Source organism: Ambystoma mexicanum, chromosome 13 (genome assembly GCF_040938575.1).
Source record: "Ambystoma mexicanum isolate Mex_15411 chromosome 13, UKY_AmexF1_1, whole genome shotgun sequence".
In the NCBI taxonomy this organism is placed as follows: Eukaryota; Metazoa; Chordata; class Amphibia; order Caudata; family Ambystomatidae; genus Ambystoma; species Ambystoma mexicanum.
Window position 1 is genome coordinate 712,568,053 of NC_090938.1, and position 15,477 is coordinate 712,583,529.

A 15,477-nucleotide genomic window follows, 5' to 3' on the forward strand; every position below is an offset into this window, starting at 1 on the left:
TCTTTGCTGCTCGAGCAGCTGAGATAAGTACTGTATTTGTATTTGTATTTTATTTATTTCTATAGCGCACCAGGCCCAGGGGCAACCGGGCGCTTAACTTAGTTACAACAAGATGAAGGCATGACAGGCATGTGACAGAGTATTACAAGAGTATTACAAGAAGATTTACAAAATTTACAAAGTATACATTCAAGCGCATATAGATAAGGCAGTGATATACAGGATAGTTAATAATGGATGCAGAGTAGGTCAAAGTGCAAGTAGGGCAGTAAGCTGGTGTTAGCTGTCTTGGGAGGATAGCCAAGCTTTGGTGAGGTGTTTGAATTTCAGGAAGGAAGGTTCTGCTCTAAGGTCATTGGGGAGTGAGTTCCAAAGTTTGGCTGCCAGGATGGGGAAGCTGGTTCCACCTGATCTTTGGAGATTAAAACGCGGGATGACAAGGCAGTTGGCTTGGGCCGCTCTGCGAGGTCTGGTGGAATTGTGGAAAGAGAATCTGTTTGCCAGGTAACGAGGGGCTTGGTTGTGGAGGCATTTGTGTGTGAGAGCCAGGGACTTCAAGGAGATGCGATGTGGGATAGAGAGCCAGTGCAGGTTGCGCCTGGTGTCAGATATATGCTGGCGCCTAGGAATGTTAAGGGCCGCTCTGATCGCATTGTTTTGGACAATTTGTAGCTTGTTTAAGTTGCGGAGATTAGTACCTAGGTAGAGGGCATTACAGTAGTCAACCTTGGATAGTACGAGGGTCCTGGCCAAGGTTACGCAGTTGGCAGTGGTTAGGAACGGGCGACAGGCGGTGATGAGCTTGCAAGTATACGCTGCTGCAGATGAGACTGCGTTGGACTGTCTAGTCAAGGATAGGGTTGAGTCGATGTAAATCCCTAAGGTTTTCGTGTCCTTGGCAATAGGGATGGTGTTCCCATCAATGGTGAAAGACTTGAAAGCAGGGTCGAGTTTAGTGAGTTTTTGTGGTGAACCAAGAATGAGGAGCTCTGTCTTTTCATCATTTAGGCAGAGGCCGTGTTGGGCCATCCACGCTTGGATGACCTGGTAGATGGCGTTGATGGCGCGGGAGTCAGTTGTGTAGTCTCCTGTGATGGGGATTAGTATCTGTGTGTCGTCAGCGTAATTGGTATACGTGACGCCCAAATGGTCCAAAATATCGAAAAGGGGTTTGGTAAATACGTTATATAACGTGGGCGAGACACAAGACCCTTGAGGCACACCACAAGAGACCGGAGCGGGTGGTGCGGCCGCAAGTGGGGAAAACACGCGCATAGATCTATTATCCAGGAAGGATCTGATCCAAGTAGAGGCATTTTCTGAGAAATGTGCGGCTGATTTGAGGTGATGGCAGAGAATTTTGTGATTGACAAGATCAAAAGCAGCAGAGAGGTCCAGGAGAAGTAATAACGCCAGTTTGCCTTTGTCTTTGAGCTCTTCGATCTGCGTTTTTAAATCGATAAGGGCGGTCTCAGTGCCATGGCGAGGCCGGAACCCTGATTGCCCGAGTCCCAGAAGTTTATTTGATTCAAGGTATTCCTGAATTTGTAGGTAGGCCGCGCGGTCAAGGATTTTTAGTAAAAAAGGTACAGTGGTAATTGGTCTGTAGTTAGTGGGTATGCTGGGATCCAGGGTAGGTTTTTTCAGAAGCGGGATGACCCACGCATCCTTAAGATTGTCCGGTACAATCCCAGAGCTGAAGGAGGAGTTGATGAGCGTAGTGATGAATGGTGCTAGGTCGTGAGCTGCTTCCTTAATAATAGGTGCAGGACAAAGGTCACCCTGACAATTGGAAGGTTTAAGGCTAGTGATGATCTTTTCCACTTCGAGAATGGAGAGTGGAGAGAAGCTAAAAGGAGTCAGAGAGTCTGTGCTAGAGAGGTTTATGGTAGGTACAGGGATCTGTAGAGGGTTGGATTGAAGGCTAGATTGTTTGTTGTTGATTTTAATTTGGAGAGTGGCAATCTTACCTAGGAGAGCTTCTTGGATTTTGGAGCACCAGGTGCTATCTTTGGTACAAGTGTCAGGTGGAGTAGCAGGAGTTTCAAGTTCTTTTAGGATTTTAAACAATTCTTTGGTGTTAGATTTGGCTTGTTCGATACGTTTGTTGTATGTGTCTTTCTTTGCCTGGAATATAGCTTCCTTGTAGTTAAGGGTGGCCAGGAGTACGCGTGATTTGTTAGCTGGCGAGTGATTGCTTCTCCAGTGGGATTCTGCAATTCGTTTTTCTTTGCGCAGGGCTCTGAGATGGGGTGTAAACCAAGAGTTTAGGTGGGCTCGAGGTTTAGATTTTCTCAGTTTCGAGGGTGCGATGGTGTCTAAGGCTATAAGCATGGCCTGGTTGAATGTGTCGACCAAGGCCGTAGGGTCAGAGCATGAGGGATCCCGGTCATTGAGAGCTGGAAGGAGGAGGGGGAGGAGTCTATCGCAGGTAATGTTGCGTTTGTTACGGGTGGCCATAGCCGGGGCAATGTTGTGAGGGAGGCTGATAGGTTTGGACTCAATATTGAATGTAATTAAGTTGTGGTCTGTCCAGGCACACTGTTGGTTAGAGGTGATGTTGATGGGACAGTTGAGGGCGGCTAGCCAGTCAAGGGTTCTGCCCTTGTTGTGGGTGGGTTGGTTTAGGAACTGAGTGAATCCAGCATTAGTGAGGATGTTGTCAATAGACGAAGCAGCAGTGTCCTTGGGGTCGTGGAGGCCTAAGTTAAAATCCCCCAGTATCAAGACCTGGGAGATAGCTTTGGTGTTGTGTGTGAAGACGTTAGAGAGGTCCTCCGCGAAGGTGGATAGTGGGCCAGGTGGCCGGTAGAGTAGATGGAAGGTGATAGAATGGTTAGGTGTGACAGCTAGTTTAGCTGTCAGTGCTTCCAGAGTGGAGGCGTGATGTGTGGCTGAGAGGTGGAAGTTCAGAGCGTTTTTGTGGATGATGGCGATGCCACCTCCTTTAGATTGGATGGAATTACGGTCATGTCTGATAATGTTGTAGCCTGGAGGGATAGCGAGGGAGAGAAGAGGACCTGAAGCTAGGTGGAGCCAGGTTTCAGTGATTGCTATAAAGTCGAGGTCAAGGTTGATGATCAAGTCAGCTACTTCTAGGGCGTGAGCCGGGAGTGATCTGGCGTTGATTAGCGCGCCTTTGATATTGTTTGAGTTAGGGGAGTTGGAGGATGGTGGTAGATTAGGTGAAAGTGTAGGTGGTGACAAAGGGAGAGGCAGTTTGATGCGGTGAGCTAAATGATGGGAAGCGTGGGTAAAACGCGAGCCAAGTCTAGCATTTCTCAAGGAGATAGAGCAGGGTAGGTTAGGTGAAGGTCTGGTGGCGAAGTGCTGGATCCAGAGGGCTGGGTTGTTGAGATAGGGGTTGGTGTGGTGAGCGTAGGATGGCATAGTAGAGGTGTGATGCAAGTAAGAGTGGTAGATAGAGGTGGTGGTAAGGTATAGTGCAGTGCAGCCAAAGTGCAGTATAAGGAGGAGAAGGGAGGGCAGCAGTCTGGTAAGTAGGATACTGAAAGAGTACAGAGGAGAGTTTGCAGTAGTTAGACTGTTGGAGGGGGGCATGTTGACCTAGTAGAGTCTAAGCGCGCGTGGTCTGGTAAGGAACGTGAGGGCGACCATATGACACTTACACAGTTGCAGTGGTCCGTTAGCGACCATAGGCACAACACAATTGCAGTGGTCAGTTAGCGACCATAAGGCACAACACAATAGCAGTGGTCAGTAAGCGACCATAAGGCACAACACAATTGCAGTGGTCAGTTAGCGACCATAAGGCACAACACAATTGCAGTGGTCAGTTAGCGACCATAAGGCACAACACAATAGCAGTGGTCCGTAAGCGACCATAAGGCACAACACAATTGCAGTGGTCAGTTAGCGACCATAAGGCACAACACAATTGCAGTGGTCAGTTAGCGACCATAAGGCACAACACAATAGCAGTGGTCAGTTAGCGACCATAAGGCACAACACAATAGCAGTGGTCCGTAAGCGACCATAAGGCACAACACAGTTGCAGTGGACCGTTAGCGAACGAAGGGCACAGCCAAATAGCAGTCATGAGGCATAAAGCACTGGGGGCTGAAAATGACTGTACTATTAAGAGGTGGCAGCAGTAACGCATAGAGGCGGCGGAGTTGGAGGCATAAGCGTATGTAGCAAACAGTTATCGAAGGTGAAAGAAACCGAGTTCAAATGTTTATGATTGCGGAGTAGCAGAAGACATACCAGAAAGCACAATAGTGTAGACTGAGGGTATCCCCTCTACTCGCAATGGATTAAAGGTCCGAGTAGACACTGGCTCCGAGGCTCCGGAGGCGAACAGGGGGCAAACAGGGGCCTTAGTGCGGGCCTTTGTTGAGAGGCCGGCGTTCCCGCCTGCCGGCGGAGGGGATAATCATGAATGGGGAGGTCAACAGCTGATTCGTGCGGCCAGCGCCTCACTCTGGTGCCGCGATGCGCCCGCCATTGCTGGGCCAGGCGGAAGAAACCGACGAAGTCAGTCGATTCTCAAGAAGCGTTGCGCCTCAGAACTCGACGTACAACTGGAAAACAATAAATGTGCACGATGGGCATACCTGACTGTGATATGAGGCAACCCTCGCCCTTGAGGGAATTCGATGAGGCAGGGTGATCTGAAGCACGGCCGAACCGTGTGTAGCTGGAGATGCTCCTCGGCTCAGGAGGCTAGTGCTCCCGCCCTCCTCCGTGGTGTGCTGCTGCGGCTAGAACGGTGAGGGCAGAGTTCGTGGCCCCTGGCTCCTGTGGCTCCGAACAGGCTCTCAACAGGCCTTCGTAGGGCCGCCGGCACATCCGCCTGCCGGCGGATGTAATGCACAGGATAAGCGAGGCTTAGCCTCGTTGTGGCGCCGCGATGCGCCCGGCATGCGGGGGTCAGGCAGGAAGTAGGACAAGGCCAGGCAGGCCTTCGTTGCAGCTTACCAGCTGTTGCGGTTTGCAGCGATGGGGAAAGGGCTCCTGCCCTCTTCCCTTGGATGGGGCGACGAAGTTTACTTTTTACTAATGGAATGTTTATTTAGGGCTTGTATTGCTTGACAAGGTTATAGCGCGCGCAACTAGCAGGCGAGCGCGTAGGGCATTGGCGGAGCACATCCGCGGGGAAGACGAGACGGGACTTTCGTTCCGGTGTCGATTCCCTCGTTAGGAGGCACTGCGGACACGGAAGTTCGCAACGGCGCGACGGGACCTCGGGAGTTCCGGCGCCATTGCGAACTTGCGTGTCAGGAGGCGAAGTCCGAGTACGGAACTCCACGGAGCTCTCACGGAGATATTTTCAAACCCCGACGCTCAGAAGGCTCCGTCGTTCGGGGCGGGCAGCCGTGTGTGCAGTGAGGAGGCACTGGCTCATCTCCTAGCCTTGAGCGCCACCTAGTGGCTGAAACTGGTACCGCAGGCAGGGAAACCTGCTCAAAGAGTGTAAGTTGCGAAGTCAGCACAAGCACATTAACCCTTCATTCTGCCACTGGGGAGGAGGTGAAAGAGGCTACAGCCTCTGCTTGACGGGCTCAGTCCCAGGTAAGACTGCTATTACTACGAGGACTCGCCTAGCTTCTTGATACATATATTTGACGGGGGCAGCCCAAGCAAACTGCACAAGGCACCTTGATAGTGTTACCGAGTCGGTAAAAACATGAGCGACTACACTGACGACTCTGACGGCCCTCATGTCAGTGGACGCCGTATGAGCGAGGCAGTACAGATGCTGCAGAGTGCCGAAAGGCCCCGGGAAGAGAGGGGCATTTTGCGAAGCCTGGCGGCTTTGTCCCAGAGTAAGGCTCGCAAGAAGAGAGGGGGAAGCAAACATAAAACCCGCAGAGGCCGTAGCGCCCAGACCCCCCCCGGGTTCACTCCACAGATCAGGGAAAAGGAAGGAGAGATCCCACGAGAGACGGGGCACTAGCTCGAGCGAGTCGGACGACGACTACTGCAAGAGCTGCTCAAGATCTGAGTTTTACACCTCCTCAGAAGACTAGACCTCCCCGGAAGAGGGAAAGGCAGGAGGGAAGAGGAGGATCTTCTCAAGGAGGAGTTCGATCCCGATGAGCTTATTCACCCCAGGTCCAATGAATGGGACCCTCCGGAGAAGATCGCAGAATATCTTAGACGGCGCCTGCGGGCACCGTTAAGTAAACAAGCCAGATCTAAATTGAAGTCAGAATGTCCAAGACCGAGGGTCCCGGACGGGGTAGCGGAGACCCCGGAAATTGACGAGAGAATCCTGACATTCCTGGGCCGGTATGGCAGGGACGTGAAGAGGGGCATCGACAGATCCTGGCGGTCCTGTCAGGACAAGGTGCTAGACATGCTAGGACCGGTCACCAAGATCTGGCAGCTGGCCGAGGAGGCGAAGGCCAAGAAAGAGCCCATGGACCCGGGCATTATATCTGGCTGGGCTCAGAGGATTATCTGCCTGCTCGGTAACACGAATACAGCGTTAGCAACCGAAAGGAGAAGGTCAATCCTAATGAAACTGGACTCCAGGCTAGGGGAGATGGCGACATCCGAGCAGGCCACAGCCGCGAGAGGCAAGCTCTTCGGGGACTTGTTCATCAAGGACATGGCGAAATTCGCCAGTACTTATGTATCAATGGACAGGGCCCAATCTTCCCTGAAGAAGATTTTCGGTCGAAGAGTTTTCGACAGGGCTGGAGGAGGAAGGGGCTGCTCATCCAGCCGTGGCCAGTACAGAGGGTCCTACAAGGACAGAGCTTGGAGACAGGAAGACCGGCGGTCCAACCCCTTCTTCCCTTCTAGGGGAAGAGGCAGGGGTAGAGCTTGGAGGAACAACGGCAGGCAACAGCACCAAAGTAACTCAGGTGAGAGATGTGGAAGTCATAGAAAGGTCAGATGCAAGTATTCCTCCAGTAGGAGGGAGAGTGAAATTGTATGTCGAAATATGGGAAGAGTTGTCTTCAGATGCTTGGATAAGGCAGACCGTAAGAGGGTTTCCGTTAGAATTTTGGCAAGAGCCGTATCAGGAAGTGTGGCCGAGGCAGATAAAATTCAGCAGAGAAGACGAGGACCTTCTAGACAAGGAGGTAGAATTGCTAAGGGCGAAGAATGCAATCGGTCCAGCTTCAGAAGGTCCAGGGGGTTTCGTAAGCAATCTGTTTTTGGTCAAAAAGAGACACAAGGTCAGACCAGTGATAAACCTGAGGGGTTTGAATTACTTTCTGGTGTACAGACATTTCAAGATGGAAGGCATCCATCTTCTAAGGGATGTTCTCCAGCAAGGAGACTGGTTAGCAAGGATAGACCTCAGGGATGCGTATCTAACGATTCCAATCCGGCCAGAACAGACAAAACTCCTTCAGTTCCTTTGGAAGGGACGGAAGTGGGAGTTCAAATGTCTCCCCTTTGGGCTAGCGGCAGCGCCATGATGTTTCACCAAACTTTTGAGACCATGGTGGCACACCTGAGAGAGCAGGGGATCAGGCTGATTATTTACCTGGACGACATATGTCTAATGTGCCAGGACAAGGAAGTTCTAGTTCGGCAGGTCCTGTTAGCCACGGGGTTACTACAGCAGCTGGGATTCCTGATAAACTGGGAGAAATCACTGTTCGAACCAGCCCAGGATATAGAATTTCTGGGGTTCAGCTTAGAGACGACGCAGGGCATTCTCAAATTACCGCTAGTCAAAGTCAACTCAGTCAAGAGGGAGATCAAAGGGATGATAGCGAAGCAGGAAGTTTCCCTGAGGGAAATAGCGAGACTTATAGGACGTCTGTCATCATCGATACAGGCGATATTTCCAGGGCCTCTGCATTACAGAGCGTTGCAGAGGTTGAAGATCAGCCATCTCAGGAGAGGCTTTTCTTACGAACAGAAAGTGAGGCTATCACAGGAAGCGAACCTGGAGCTAGAAAGGTGGTACTGCCACATGGAAGCCTGGAATGGCCGGGCGATATTTGTCTCATCCCCGGACCTGGTGATAGAGTCCGACGCCAGTCGTTGGGGATGGGGAGCCAGATGTGGAGATCAGTCGACAGGAGGGAGATGGTCGAGAGAGGAGTTGGGTCTCCACATCAATTGCCTGGAGCTTCTAGCGGGCTCCTACGCGATTCAGTGCTGGACACAGAAAGGTGCGAAATCGTCCATTCTCTTGAAGATGGACAACGTTTCGGCAGTCAGATACATAAATCGGCTGGGCGGAACAAGGTCGCAGAAGCTGACGGAGATGGCCAAGGAGTTTTGGCAGATCTGCCTCCAAAAGGGAATAAACGTGAGAGCGGAACATTTGCCGGGGGAGCTCAATCTGGTAGCAGATTGGAACTCAAGATACCTGAGGGATTCCAGCGGCTGGCAGCTGGACGACTCAGTATTCCAGGAGATAATGCGTCGCAGGGGTCCCTGTCAGACGGATCTCTTCGCTTCCAGGCTGAACAGGAAGCTCTCCAGATTTTACAGTTGGAGGCCGGATCCGGAAGCGACAGCGACAGACGCTTTTCTCCAGGTCTGGGGACCAGCAAGGGAATACGCGTTTCCCCCGTTCTCCTTGATAGCGCGCTCAGTTGCGCAGGTCAGACGTCAGCTAGCAACAGTGATCCTGATAACGCCAGACTGGAGAGGTCAAGCTTGGTTTCTGGATCTTCTAGAACTGTTGTTCGAAGCTCCTATCCGGCTGCCAGCCAGGGAGGATATATTGGTAAATCCGGCAGGAGAGATTCATCCATTGGTCAGGTCAGGGAGCTTGAGTCTTCTGGCTTGGGCGATTTCAGGGAGAACTGGTCTAAGCCAGGACTTTCAGGCACAGCTCAGGAATTCATCAGGGAGTCTTGGGCTCCGGCGACAGGAAAGGCATATAGAGTGGCATGGCATAGATGGAGTGATTGGTGTCTGGAGAGACAGGTTGATCCCGTATATACAGATGTAGTACACATAGTGAATTTTTTAGCAGCGCAGGCAGCACAGGCGAAGGCTTACAGGACCATTAATAATTATAGGTCAGCGATTTCAGCAGGCATGTGTACATAGAGAATAAGCCTGTAGGCGAGCATCCCTTGGTGTGTAGGCTTCTGAAGGGCACCAGGTGTATGAGACCTCCCGCTCCCAGATACTCTCGTTTGTGGGATGTGAGTATAGTATTAAGGATGTTTGAAAGTTGGCCGGACAATGAATTCTTGTCTCGGAAAGAATTGTGGGCCAAGTTAACTACCCTTCTGTGTCTTATTTCTTGTAAAAGGGTCTCGGACGTGAGAGCTTTAGAAGCGAACAGAAAATCTTTTTCACCTTCAGGGGTAGTATTTTTCATAGCGAGGAGAACAAAGACGAATATTAAATCTGTGGAGTACATGGCCTTTCCGGACAAGCCTAAGTTGTGTCCAGTTAGGTGCTTGAAAGTGTACGAACAAAAAGCGAATGAAGTGAGACCTGCGGGAGTAAGTCAACTACTGATAGCGATTAGGAAACCTTTTAGAGCAGTAGCATCAGCCACCTTATCTAGATGGGTCAGGTGGTGCATGGCCGAGGCAGGGGTATACGTACGGCAGTTCGGAGCACATTCTACACGAGGTGCTATGGCATCGTCTGCCTTTTTGGCAGGGGCTCGTCTGGAGGATGTCCTAAAGTCGGCAGACTGGTCTAATGAGGAGACCTTTAAGAATTTCTATTTTGGACCAGTGGAGCGAGTAGCATCGTTGGTGGTAGGTAAGCTTTAAACGAGGATAATCTGAGCCTCCGAGTCTTGACATAGAATACAGATTTTCCACACATTCGTTACAGAAAGTCATGATTCTATTAAAGACTCAGAGGCGAAAGATTATTCCACCCAATTTCAATCGCTGTTATGTAAGTTATGTTGTCATGTTTGTAAATAATGCAATCTTGTTTGGAAATAATGCAATCTTGTCTTGTGATAATAATGGTATTGCTATGCGATTGCCCACCCGTCCATGATGGGATTTCTAACGGCTTATATTTGTTTCAGGAGCGGAACAGAAAGCGACAACTTGAGAAGATTAACTGGAATTAAGTCGCCTACCGGTTGGGGCGCGAGTTTATCAGTTCAGCGAAAGAAAGAGGAAGAACTTTGGGGTTGTTGGATATTATAAGGGAGAAGTGATGCTGATTGGAGGAGAGGATCACGTGTTTTTCTTACAACCTATGGAAAACGACCTACAAAATTGCTGGGTTCTGTTGATATTTGAAGTTTTTTGCCATTGTTTTCCATGTTTATTGGTTTGTAATTGTTGCTGCTCGAGTTAGTAAAGAGAAGTCAGAGCATAATCTTTCGCCTCCGAGTCTTTAATAGAATCATGACTTTCTGTAATGAATGTGTGGAAAATCTGTATTAATCTTTGCAGCCACTGTGTTTTAAACAGTCACTGGTCCTTTTTTTCTTTCTCTTCTAACGTTTACATGTTGCAGTCGTGACATTTGTGAAATGTGTGACATTTTCCTTGGCTTGCTGCAATGCGAAATATTGCATAAAAATGAGTCACCCTAAATGTGTGACACTTGGTAGATCTCATGACAGATTGTGTCAATCATGTAGCACAACATTTTAATTTAAACTTTAAATTTGCCAGGATTTGGATGCTATGGAGCTTCCTTAAATCCAACAGTTTTCATATGTAAGGCTGTGTACTATGCGCTAAAATGCCATTCGCCACAATGTTGATAAACAGGTTTGATGATCTACAAAAAGATTTTGTATAGTTGGCTCGCCTAGATATCCGGGCTAGCTATACTCAAAAGTATTCCCTATAAAGATGTTCAAGTAAAATCTCTACTGGAGTTCCCAAAATGAACTCGCTTTTTGAATGCCAACAAAAAAATAATAAGTAGCCCTTTCCGTTTTAAGTACAGACTTTTCAGACTTCCACGTTGAACTGTACCAGTACGACCGAGTTACTTTCTGAAATGTTGCCGCCGCTGTAGGCTAAAGTTGAGGGCATGCTGGCCCTATTTTTGTTTGTTTAACTACATTTCCCAATGTCGCGTTCTACCAGACCCTCAAATGAAGCAAGGGAAAGATATAGGAAGCAGCCAGTAAGGTATGTGAGACTACTTCCTCGTCCCAGTCACCTCACCCACTGTACCCAGTCAACGCGACTATGTTTAAACGCTGAATACGTTGCCTTAACGTCGAACGTATTATTATTTAGTTTAACCTTTACCTCAGCTCTCACCATCTTATTCTGAAGTGGGATATTTTGTGATGTTCGCGGATGCGACTCTCCATCTCGCAAGGGCTGGAGACCGTTCCATCATGGCCGCCTTATTGGTCTCCAGAGAAGTTAGTCGCGATGCTTCCCGCTCCCTCCGGGTTACTTACAATCGGATCAGATGAGCGAGCGCAAGACCGTGCATGTTCTGTGTCGGCTTCGCTGGAGCGTGACCATTTGAGCGCTCGATAATTAATGTATCCGTTAGGCCGAGACTTCCCTGGAGTTGTAGTGCAGTAAAAGTGCATCCACACGGGGGATCATGGCCGCTGCTACGGACCCGATGCTCGGCCTTCAGGATGAGGCCTCCTGCCCCATCTGCCTGGAGCTTTTCCGGGACCCGGTGTCGGTGGAGTGCGGCCACAGCTTCTGCCGGGCTTGCATCAACCAGAGCTGGCGAGGTCTGCAGTGCAACTTCCCGTGCCCGCACTGCCGCAGGGTGTCCCGCTGGAAGAAACTTCGACCCAACCGGCAGCTGGCAAACATGGCAGAGCTGGCCGAGCAGCTGGCTCGCAGGGAGGCGGGCCGTTGCCCGAAGCACCACGAGCCGCTGCGGCTGTACTGCGAGGATGACCGGCAGGCCCTGTGCCTTGTGTGCCGGGAGTCCTGGAGTCACCGGGCTCACACTGTGGTGCCTGTGGAGGAGAGCACCGATGAGTACAAGGTAACTTAATTGCAAGAAAAGCCACGTGCAAGCTGCTAGCTGGTGCACTTTGGCTCTCTGCAATGTGCTATGTTTTAGACAGATGCACTGATGGAGGGAAATAAAGATGCACGTTTTGAACTGCTGGTGTGTATTGTTCAAACGGGCCACACCACTACCAATTTGTGCTATTGAAGAGTCCGATATGGTGCGCTGTCTGGAGAACTGGAAGTCATGATGCCACACGAGGGGTGTTTATGCTCTGCTCGTTGCTTACAGTTTTTACTGTAACTTTTACTCGTGAGGATAGCTCGGGGGCAAAGCGCTCGCCTTGGAAGTAAGATGATGCGGAGCAGCACATGTTTGATCCCTGGGTCCACGCTTAAAAACTTCTGAGTATTAAGTGCGTTATAACTAACCAATTACTGGCCCGTGTGTTTTAAAAGGGCCATGGATGTTGGGCGGCGAGGGGGGGGGTCTAAGCAGGGTCCTATACCATGTTAAGTAAGGGTGTTTTATACCGTGACAAATGCCACCTCAACAGTCTCTAAGCCACTGGCTTGCCTGGAAAAATGTGTCTCTTGTCCCTTCGTCCTATCCAGACTTTTGTCCGTGGGACAAAAGGGAAGACCTGGACAAGATAGAGTGAAGAATGCTGGTCCTTATGAGTGGAGTGAACAGAGGGGAGTGGAGTATGGTAATCGTATGAATGCGTTTGGATGCTTTGGGTGGACCACGTGCCAGTTATGAAGAAGGTTTAAGATGTATTCTTGGGTTTCGTTCGTCAATTTTAAGGGTTAATGTTCTTCCAGTGTTTTATTGTGAGGGATCAAGTCCTCAAACCACCTTGGGGAGGATGCAGGTGCTGTTCTATCAGTGTTCTAGGAGATGGTACAAGCCTGCGGTTACAAGGACTTGTTGAATATGGAATCAGCAAGGTTATGGCTGATGGCTATAGTCCGCTATAGGGACTGTAATCGGGGAGGGAGTATATAATAAGAATGAGTGAGTTCAATGGGTTATCTTGTTAAGTGGGAATAACAGAAATTTAACACCTGTGCTATGTTATTCAGGTTGATCCTTAATAAGTTACCACATTTTCTATTCATGCAGTGATCTTTTGAAGGTTGTCCTGAGATGGCGAATGTGTAAGACGACAAATCTTTTAAATTTAATAGGTTTATTGTGGTCTGGCCTGAACTAACCTGGGGTTGTTCTTGCTTTGGGTCTAGCAAGCCGGTATGTGGTGTCCTACCTTGTTACGTTGATCATCATGTTCACCTGTAGTTTTATGAGTACATGCCTGGTTCATGTAATCTTGTAAAAAAACAAATGAAGGCAGGAGTTGGTGATTATGCCAAGTGTAGTTTTGTGTGAAATGCTTAAGGACATGCACCCTGCCGATGGCTCATTAGTGGGCACCCTCTGCACTTCCACTGTTTTTGTAAACCCGAAAGCATAGCTTCAAGTTAACATTCCTTTTTTAGATTTGGGAACAAAATGCAGAGATCCTAGCAGACCAACATCGCATAACATAACACTGTACCATTCCAAAACCTAAGAGCATAGCATTTGACAGCAGAGCCGTAGCTTGGAACTATAATGTAAACCCGGTGGGACAGCACTGCAAATGTAGCATTTCCCAAATAAAATATTGGAGTGGGTGTGCCTCCTCCGCTAAATGCATACAATAACCACTTTCAGGGGCATTTCAGCACCCACACGCGGGTACGTTTATTTTTTATTTAAACGTGTATGGTGATGGGGGGGCTTGTGTGAATGATAGTGAATGCCGTGTGTTCGTTTTGTTGAGCTGATTTTGGTGAGCGGAAGGAGGGCTTTGTTGCATAATCCACCTGCCAAAATAAGCTCTCCTTCTGAGGCTTTGTGTGTGTGTGTGTGTGTGTGTGTATATATATATATATATATATATATATATATATTTTTTTTTTTTAAACATTTTTTTTACTGGATATCTTTCCTAGATGTCTAGTCAAAAATACCACGCTTTCTTACTTGGGGAGGCCCTCCAGCGCCTTGCATACACACTCAATCATGTTGATTGTGTTAGGTTTTGTGGGGCCAAGGGGACAGGGATGGTATCTTTTTAAGGGACATCTATCATAGATGTCCAGTAAAAGAGATCATACCTGCCTCTGGCTCCCCCAGCGCCAATTGCAAAGTGTTTGGCTTTTTACCCATTAACATTTTTTTTTGTATGCTCTAAAATGCAACATTTTAACACATTTAAAACGAATTCACAGGGGATCCACCTGCCCCTGGATCTCCCTTGATTGGTTCAGGCTCCCTCGCTGCGCTCTGTCGTTTTGGCATATCTGTTGGAAATATTCACCAACTGCCACTGGCCATGGGAGCAGGGTGGGGGGAGCCCAGAGACTGTAGTGAGAGCAGGATGGGCGGGAGCCGTGAGCAGGGATTTGAGAGCCCAGGGTCTGGGGTGGGGTGGGAGAGCACAGGAACTGGGCTAGGAGTGGGGTGAGGGAGTCCACAGATTGTGATGGGAGCACAGGGATTATACTGGAAATAGGGTGTGGTGACGGTGCGCGATAGTTCATAGCCATTTGGACTTGCTGTCCGTTTGGCATTTTTGGGGGGGGCCCTGCCTGCCCACATTTTGCTGGGGGGGGCAGCTTAAAAAGCTGAAAGACCACTGCATAATCTGGATGTAAAATACTCCGATAATTAGTCACTCCAAGCATACGCAGATTGCGTGATAACGCTGTTTGCCTAACCTCACTCGGCGTAGTACCCAAAGCTCATCTAAATCTTTGGGAACAACTCCTAACCGTTCTGATAAATCACAACTGATATTTGTTTCCCAAGTATCCCCCAGCTCCAAAAATGCAGAGATGCAACATGTTGCTGTAGTCTATGGAATTAATTGAAGTTTTCAGCTTTACAGAAATCCAGAACAGTAATTTCCCAACCCATTTCTTTGCTTTAGAACAAAGCAAAAATAAAGAGGTGATGGCTGGAAGGTAGGGATTATTATTAACCTCTGGCGTTGCTCTGGGCCACCCTCCAGACCATCGTTCTTCGCCTGCCAAGCCATTACAGAAGGGTAAAGACCATATGCAAAACCTTGCACCCATCACTTTTTTGTTAGTCTGCTTTAGAACAGCCTTTCTTTGCCAGAACAAAAACATAGTATCATGGCTGAAGATCAGGCTAACTACCCATGTTTCCTGCAGCTTCGTTCTATTCGCTTTAGACAAGAGGCTACTGATCCTCGCTTTCTAGCTCCCAGCCCAGATGTGTCCAGACTACCTTTACTGCGAGGGAAGGTGCTGTCCAGCAACACTTTTTACATGGGAGCAGAAACGTAGACCACCAGACGGGGTAAGATGCAGACTCTGGGGTGGTATGTGAAGACCTAGGTTTGTAGCTGGAAGTTGAGACTATTGATCCTGCTTGCCTCGAGGGGCCACAGTTACAGGAGAAGGGCGGGATAATCGCTCAAATGAGAACAGGCCTTTTTGGATTGGGATGCTACCACTGGGCTGTGGATCAAAGCAGACGTTTTAGGGAGCGCTTTCTCATGGAAACTTTGTCTACGGTTAGATGAATCATGAACGTTTTTTCTGTGGACTCAACTGTTCGGGTTGGAGGATCAGTTTCCAAGGT

The 15,477-nt window shown here is 49.1% G+C and overlaps 2 protein-coding genes across 5 annotated transcripts in view; one reads left to right on the forward strand and one right to left on the reverse strand.

Annotated features, from left to right (window-relative positions):
• LOC138521770 (butyrophilin-like protein 9) overlaps positions 1-15,477 on the reverse strand; it is a 379,874-nt gene that overhangs the window by 47,412 nt on the left and 316,985 nt on the right. The gene's annotated exons all lie outside the window — the stretch shown is intronic.
• Positions 11,115-15,477, forward strand: part of LOC138521769 (E3 ubiquitin-protein ligase TRIM39-like) — a 189,521-nt gene continuing 185,158 nt past the window's right edge. The window contains exon 1 of the mRNA XM_069634836.1: positions 11,115-11,853. Coding sequence (XP_069490937.1) covers positions 11,452-11,853 — 402 coding nt within the window. The 5' untranslated portion in view covers positions 11,115-11,451. The remainder of the gene's footprint in view (positions 11,854-15,477) is intronic.